Raw genomic sequence first — 8599 nt, 5'->3', positions numbered from 1 at the left:
AAATGTACAGCCTCTGACAAGTTCCAGAGGTCAATTCAAAAGTGGGTCCACGTCTAAAAACAAACTCCATGGTATATAGAAACACTGTAGAAAGTTTCATGCTTTAGTCATAAAATGCACAATACTTTCCATATATGAGCTTATCTGCCCCAATAGAAGCGTATACAGCTGGCATTACGCACTGGGAGAGTGCAGTCACAGAACATCTTGACTGAAGTAGCTGGCCCAAATGCATATGCACGTGGAATCACAGTGGAATCTAGGCACACCCCCAGAAAGGTGGTGGGGGGGTGGTGTGGTATTTAGCTGGAAGTTGGCAGGCATCCGGAAGGCTGTCGGATTGACATGGGAAATTTGAAGTGGCTGCATCTGTAAATCACACATCCCAGATCTCGGTGAATGAAATATTCCAGATGAAAATCTTTATTGATTACACAGTGTAATTCGTTGAGAACAAACTAATGTAAGAACAATCCATGGAAACCAAAATCATTAACTCATTTAGGACTGGATTCAGAATCATACCCAAAATCAAAGTGGAAAAATTAGATCACAGACTGATCCAACTTCTGTGAATTTCCTCAGGACAACTCGTAATGTGGCTCAGTAGTGTGTATGGCCTCCACGTGCCTATATACATTCCCTACAACGTCTGGGCATGCTCCTGATGAGACGACAGATGGTCTCCTGGGGGATCTCCTCCCAGACCTGGATCAGGGCATCAGTCAGCTCCTGGACAGTCTGTGGTGCAACTACCTGAGCAACTTCTGTGGGCTGCAAATACCACCTCATGATACCATTAGTGGCGAGGGCACAGGTAAAACATGCAAAACTAGCCAAGAATCAACCAGAAAGAATGCAGAGAGGGAAATGGTCTGTGGCCACCACCTGCAAAACCATTCCCAAATAGGGATGTTGTCTTGGTAATTGCCTCTCCTTTCCACTTTTTGTCTGTGAATCAATTTCACCTGCTGTTGTGCAAATTGGACAATCAGTATTGCTTCCTAACTGGACAGGTTGATATCCCAGGAGTTTGATTGACTTTGAGTTACACTGTGATGATTATGTGTTCCCTTTATTTTTTGGAGCAGTGTATAAGAAGGCACACCAAACCTGTCTGACACCTTACACCCTCTTCATCAAGTGGCGTAAGAGTAACAGGGCCCCAAGGTAGAGGGCTCCACCTGTGCTAATAGAACTAGGGTAACAATATCATAACCTTTGTTCTATTTCACACAGGCTCCGCCCTCTAATGGATTCTTTCGGTACAGTGGGTGGAGCCGGATGAATGAATGCCCTGCTGTGTTTCTGCCATTTTTTTCCCCTGTCCCCTGGAGTTTTTCCTTATCTGCTGCGGGGGTCCTAAGGACAGAGGGATGTCATATGCTGTAAAGCCCTCTGAGGCAAATTGTGATTTGTGATATTGGACTTTATAAATAAAAATGATTGATTGAATTGACTGTGACATCCCAGCCACACTGATCCTGACCGGCTTAAGGTCCCACCTACTTCTTTATGACCTAGGCTACCACAGTGGAGAAGTAGGGGGCCCCAGCCAGCTTAGGTGGTAAGAAACCAAACTGGCTTGAGCCATGGCATAACCTTGCAGGGGTAGAAAGACAAACAATAGACACCTTGCACACCACATTTCCCAGGTCATCAAGAAGCACAGAAACATGTTGGTGTATCATGCCCAGAGGGGAGTCAGGTACAACACAAGTGATGATACACCCAACCCTTTTCAACAGTCCTGAGTCGTTCCGGTGAGTACAGACCCTGAAAAGGAGCCTGACATGTCCAAAAAATAGAACCTTATGAACGGGCAGGGCATAGATAATGAAGCTGCCGTACATATGTCCTCGACACTCACCCTGCTGAAAAAAGCCGCTGACACTGCCACATCATGTGTAGAGTGTGCACGCACCACAGTTTGAGGATCCCTGCCTGCCTGCCTGTAGGCTTGGGAGATGTACTCACAAAACCATCTTACAAGGCATTTCTTGGATAGGGCCTTACCTGCCACACCATCATCAAAGCACACAAACAGATGTTCAGTGCGTCTGATGGGGGCCGTGTGTTCATATAACTTATGTGTTCACATAACATGACAATGCAAAGACTGGGCAAAGCAGAAGCAATTTTTCCTCCCTTCCCCCCTTATGGGGTGGAAGACAAAAATCAACTAACTGTACAACTCTTGCGACTAGAAAAAGCTCCTTAAGTTCTTGGGAACAAAGGGGGATTTGGTTCGAGAGAAGCCCCACTGCAGTCGCCACTTAGCAGCAAACAACTGGGGTGCACCGATAGGGCAGACATTTCACACACTCTCTTCGCTGAGGTCAACATAATTGGCAAAGCTATCTTAAATGACAATACTTCAGAAAGCAGTGCTCCAGACATCCTTCACCAAAGCTTCAAATGGCATTGGCAGGTCCCATTGTGGGGAGGAGGCACATATCAGCTGCTGTTATCTCTTGATACCATGAAAAACTGCTTCACAAGAGGGTAGGCAAAGACTGGTCGGTCGCCAAACCCTCATGGAAGGAAGAGGAGGCTGCTGCGTGCACTTTAATAGTGGCATGTGACAGCCACTTCTTCCATCAAATAATGCAAAAAAGGAAAGAATAGAGCCAACTGCACTTGACAGTGGATCTACTCTCCTTCCCTCACACCAGCGTTGGAAATCCAAACACTTTGCCTTGTAACAGGCAGTGGTCTCGCTGCCTAAATGTTCTGCACACCCTGCACAGACAATCTAGCCCTCCTTAAGCCTGTCCTTTTCTGGAGCCAAGCTTTGAGAGGTTGGCCCAGAGCAGGCAACGCACCTATCGCACCCTACTTCTGACATAGTACCTCCCAGAAATGGGGGATGGTCTCAGGCTGGGCTGCAATCTGTGGCCACCATAAAGACCAACAACTGCCCCTGACTCACTCTCTCCAGTAGGGGAGGAATAAGATGGAGGGCGGGAAGGCATAAAGCAGCACCGACATGGACATTAACACTGACATATAACAGCATTGCCGCCCTGCATCTCAGCAACCAGGGGGGCATTGTTGGAGTGTCTCCAAAGAGGCAGCAAGGGAAATGGGGGTGGCTAGAGCTCTGTTGCGCCATCTCTCTTCTACTCTCTGCCAGTTACCATGCTTCTTCTCATCTTCTTTCTTAAAAGCCTTTTAATGACAGCAGTGACTCACCGAGATCACCATAGTCCTTATAGGGGGAGTGAGTCTCAGCCACACATGACTGGAGCCTAACAGGGCAAGACATCACACAGCTTTCTGCAGCAACACCTTGAATGAGAACATGAATATGTTCATGGTGTGGTCCAAATGTCATTCCGAGATGGTGAGGGAGAGGGCATTTCGCTGAGAGGACACCAGCAAATGTCCAACACATCACTAGCAGCCCCAGCTAGTTGTACTCCCAGCCAAAATATCTAGCTAAGTACTCTAGCATCTCTCTGCCATGCAGCAGCAGCTGCAATAGAAACTCCCTGCTCTTTGACAAATTAACTGACTGTGGAAGCAGGTGGCCTACCAGGCCATTGAGGGGGGCCATGCTGGTGACTGCAGACGGTCAGTGCTGGACTCCTGCAGAATGCTGATATGCAGGAAACTGATAAGATAATTTCATCATCTACAAATGAATATGTTGTCTAAGCAGGGTTGACTGGAAGTGTGGCAGTTGGAGCAGGGGTCTCAACATAATCGATCTCAAGCTCCTGCTCACTTTTAAAGCAGCAAAGCTTCACGTCAAAGTATCTGAAGTGATCCCAGCACTGCTGGCGTCTAAACTAGGTCAGCACCAGGCAGGCCTCACAGGCTGGTGGCTGCTGAATACTGCTCTCTGCAGTCTCGCTCTGTGCAGAGGCACTGATGAGGTTTTTGAAGCAGCAACTTCATCCATGGAAAACGCTGTTCAGTTGGCAAATCACCATCCCTGAAGAGAAATCGGACAGCTTCAGTGTGTCTCCTTATATATTGAGGGGTCCACGTGTTTTTGGGTAGGCATATCCTGATTGGCTGGCTACATTTATGCAAACCTCAGGTGGCGAATGCTTGCTCATAATTGGAGGATTATAACCCATATAGTCCAGTAGAGGGTGGAGCCAATGTGAGATAGAACATCCTAAAGTATGTATCCATATACTGACAAAACAGGAGAAGGAATCCTAAAAACATCCCAAAAAATTAAAAAGAATCTAATCACATATGCCAAGTTCATAAGAATGAGGGTCTGATTCCTAGTCAATGACTTTTGACTTTTTCCAAGTTGATGGTGTGAGCAATTTTGTTCCGGTGTCCGCTATTCATTCAGTCTCTTGCTCAGGGTCATTGACGATTCACTGATGTAGTGTACCCCACAGGTGTTACATGTGATGTGTTGTCATGGTGATGTCATACACCACTTCATTCTCCCTCTGGGATGGGGGTAGGAGAGAGGGGGAGTGGGGCTGGGGGGAGCCCTGCCTTTGTTGTAAGCGCTGACTGCTTGTGACTTGACTCTGGTTAGATGTTCTGATAGTTGTGCCATGTAAGGGAGTCCCACTGAAATGCTTCTGGTGGTCCTCCTTGATTAAGCAGAGTCCACTCTGATCTGAAGTAATGGTGGGAATTTCAACATCCTCTACTTGTATCCATTGGTCCTGAGTACCCCTGGACGTGAGTACCCCCTGGACCTGCTGTGCCTCCCTCTCTGTCCTCCTCACTGAAAAGATTTTGTGCACTGTTAGAAGGCTCCTCACCACTGATCTTTGATATTGTAAGTGGTAATGAGAGTTTAGGTAAACAAACTGGTCGGGTAGGTGGCCGTCCTGTAGTGCTTGCAGTCACAAACAGAACAATGATAACTTAATATATTCAAGTGGATGTACCATCCACGTCTGTCTCTCGACCATTTTGAACTGTGTGGTCTTTGTAAGGTCGTGCTGTAAAGGCAGTTTGCAACTAGTACACAGCATTAAGTCATAAGACAAAGTTCATGGAACTTCAGCTCTAAATGAAAGCTCTGTGCGAATATAATTCATATTTGTAAGAATCCACTACTTGCAGCAATTCCAGACAGCAATTATTTTGTCAGCAGAGGTTTTCTTCAAAGTGAGAGCAAGGAGAAGATCACAGCTCATTGTCATCTGCTCTGTCTGGTTTTACAGGGGGAGTACTTACATACATATGTACACACATATGCAAACTTATCCTGAGCACCAACAGGGAAGGAACTACACCCCCCCTTAATATCACCAGGTCCTCGGTGGAGAGGGTGGACAGTGACAAGTACCTTGGTGTCCACATCACCGAGGGCCTGATTCTGGGAATTCCCTCAAATACTGAGGAACTTCTACTCCTGGCTACGAGAATCTTTAAGGATTCCAACCAACTGGATAATGGCCTTTTCTCACTGTTGAGGTTGAGAAGAGGGTACCGGTTACACCAGGCCGGCACTGAGTGGCCCAGGAGGAGCTTCTACCCACAAGGATCCTAAATATGGTCATTTCAACTGCTGGAACTTCCTTTGTCTTGAAGTTCTGTTTCTGCGTTTAGACAGAAGCATTGAAAAAAGTGGACCAGGGGGCTGATCAGTGTCATTTATCTAATCAGAGTCTTAAAGTCAAAAAGAGTCAGCACTTAACGGGGAATGCCTATTTAAAAAAAATATCAGTTAACATGAAAAACTCTCCCAAATCCAAAAGCTAGAGTGCTAAAACTCAAATCTGTGATGTCATAGGGTATAAAGTTTGGAGCTGATAAGAAATGGTGAAAGATGTTCGAGATGACACTGAGAGCAACCAGGGGACTGTTCTCAGTATGTGGGTGCATTTTCTGTTTCAGAACTGAGAAAACTCAAAAAGAATGAAGCTCATTAGGGTATAAAAACAACAAACAAAATCAGTCTCTCATTCAATGTCTATGGAGCAGTTTCAGACTTTATCCCCGATGACATCGCAAGTTTGAGACTTACTGCTCTGGCTTTGAGAGAGAGTAGCTCAAGTTCATAGATATTGATTGAACTTTTCTAGATAACATTTTGTAATTCCTCATTTAGATGGTGTTCCCCTTAAATATGTTACACATCAACAGGTAGTGTTGAGTTTAATGATTGAAAAGGTGACAAAGACAATGCAGTTGGGATGAATTTCTTAAAAAGGAAAACTGAGAGCAGCACAGTGGTGAGTATGACATGGTTCTTTGGCACTGATGGATTTTGATAATACATTCATCTGATGCTGAATTTGTTTTACCAGCATTTATGTGAGAATTCCGTGTGTGTGTGTGTGTGTGTTTCAGCACCTGATGTGCGCTGGCCTATGGTGTTTGGTAGAAGGTGATACATCCTGCAAGACCAAACTGGATCCTCCTCTGGATGGAACAGAGTGTGGAGCAGATAAGGTAGGACCGTCTCACTCACGCACACTGGGCTTCCAGACCTCTTTCAAAAGTTTGTAAAAATCTCTTATAAACAATGCTATATGCATCTCGTGTGCATAAAGAAAGAAAAATAGCCTCAAACAGTGACTTGGCTTGCAGGGTGATGGTCAAAGAATTGCAAATACAAACAAACATTGTATAGAGTTCAAGTTCGGCAGTATTTCCCCGTTAAAGAGTTTTTTTGGGGGTCGTATGCTGTAAAGCCCTCTGAGGCAAATTGCGATTTGTGATACTGAGCTTTACAAATAAAATTGAATTGAATTGAACATGATAGAAGATGCTGGGTTTCACTCCACTTCCACATTTCATGGACAAAAATCATTTGGATGCTGCAAATTAACAGTAGCTGTTCTATGATTTGCCTTAACCCACTTAGAAATTATGTCCACATTACAGATGATTGTTAATCAAAATTGTCATTATGTAAATATGTTGTGAAAGCACCAATAGTCAACCTGAAAAATATTGTCATGATATTGATATTGATATATTTGGTATTTGATGTTCTCCATATCACCCATGCCAAGGGTGCCATGCTCTACCAACTCATCTAAAGGTGCTACATTGTCATGAATGCCATGGTGAGACATGCTGTGACATGAACACACTATTACATATTATATTTTGGGCTAAATTTGATCTGTAATGCATCTTTTGTAGACTTGTCCATTTTTGGCGTTGTTCAAAATGAAGAGGGGCTGGCTGGCATTTTGATTAATTTTAGCCATCTTAGGCCAAAGGAGGGGGTTGTAGCTGATTCAGTGGTCTGGCACGGACCAGTGGTCACTACCACGGACCAGTGGTCACTACCACTAGGGGCGCTAAAGATACTGGTTGCGACCAGCTCCTCAGTGGTCTGGACCAGCTGCTCCCTGGCACAGACCAGTGGTCGCTGGTCGCGACCAGCTCCTCAGTGATCTGTCCTGTGTTCCTTGTGGTCTGTCTGGATCAGTTAATGAGTGGTCCGTGGGTTGATTTTTGTATTTTTAATACACCTTCTCCCTTCTCAGGAATTGTATCAGCACTTGCCTTGTTTTTTTCAAATAAGGCAAGTGCTGATATAATTCCTGATGTATTTGTACAAGGAACAAAGCTTGAGGTGGTACAGGAGTTTAAATATCTGGGAATCATGATAGACTCACAGCTATGCTTCAAACAACAAGTAAAAAGAACTGTGAATCGAATAAAATTTAATCTCTCTAACAAATACATTAGAAGTAACTTAACTGTCGATTCAGCCAAACTGTACCTTAAAGGGCCAGTATGTAAAATGGGTTGAAAACAGTGACATGTAGCGTTTAAATTCTAGATTGCAGTGCTCACTCGCTCGCCTGTGTTCACCCCTCCCGTCGGCAAAGTTACGGTGGCCTCCGAGGACCAAAACACTTTGGAAAAATGGCATCGTCCGCGACAGAGAGCAGCGTCTCTGCCGGTAACATATCCGAAGCAACGAGCAATGAGGTGAAGATCTAAACCATATTACGATATGTTATAATTTATCAGTGAGAGGTTAGGAGTATTTTATTCCTAATTGTTTTGGTAACACGAGCAAACATTAGCGCAGTAATGCTAAATAAAGTCATGCACAGTGTGGCAAATAATCCTTAGGTTGGTAGGATAACCATTAACATTACATATTATAATATGCGTTTGCAGAGTGATTTTCCACAGGAGAAAGGGAGAGGAGGGAGAGGAGGGAGAGAGAGAGGGAGAGGAGGAAGACGAGGGCGAGGAAGAGGTGCAGGAAGGTCCAGGTGACGTGCCTCAGCCACGGAGAGGGAAGAGGAGGAGGGGAGGATGTTATGCCTGTTATGCCTTTGACATAAGACTAAAATTTTTGCATGTGTTTTACAGTAATTGCTCTACCTGGAGATGATGTAACGTTACGAACTCTCCTCCTCACTCCCTACTTGTCGAGTCCGACACGTAATGCTATTATACTACGTATAACATCTTTGGTGCCGTGACCCAGATCGTGGCGCTTCGAGACCAAAGAGGAAGTGAACTACGCTGCTGTATTGAACTGTTATTATACAAGTGTATCGTGTGACGAACTGAGTTATTAGTGTGAAGATGCGTTGCCAGGATATTCATCCTCTCCAACATATCCTTTGAAAGTTGAAGTGTATCTCATTTTGTTGTGTTTTTTATTTCTCTAAAAAAAAAAAAAAAA

The 8599-nt window shown here is 44.7% G+C and overlaps 1 protein-coding gene across 1 annotated transcript in view; it reads left to right on the top strand.

Annotated features, from left to right (window-relative positions):
* The window catches only part of adamts17 (ADAM metallopeptidase with thrombospondin type 1 motif, 17), a 487878-nt gene that overhangs the window by 232112 nt on the left and 247167 nt on the right, over window positions 1-8599 (top strand). Inside the window, exon 11 of the mRNA XM_050041105.1 lies at window positions 6286-6387. Coding sequence (XP_049897062.1) covers window positions 6286-6387 — 102 coding nt within the window. The remainder of the gene's footprint in view (window positions 1-6285; window positions 6388-8599) is intronic.

This window comes from Epinephelus moara, chromosome 1 (genome assembly GCF_006386435.1).
Source record: "Epinephelus moara isolate mb chromosome 1, YSFRI_EMoa_1.0, whole genome shotgun sequence".
NCBI lineage: Eukaryota > Metazoa > Chordata > Actinopteri > Perciformes > Serranidae > Epinephelus > Epinephelus moara.
The sequence above is the reverse complement of the archived record's forward strand: the minus strand, read 5'-3'. Positions and strand labels throughout refer to the sequence as shown.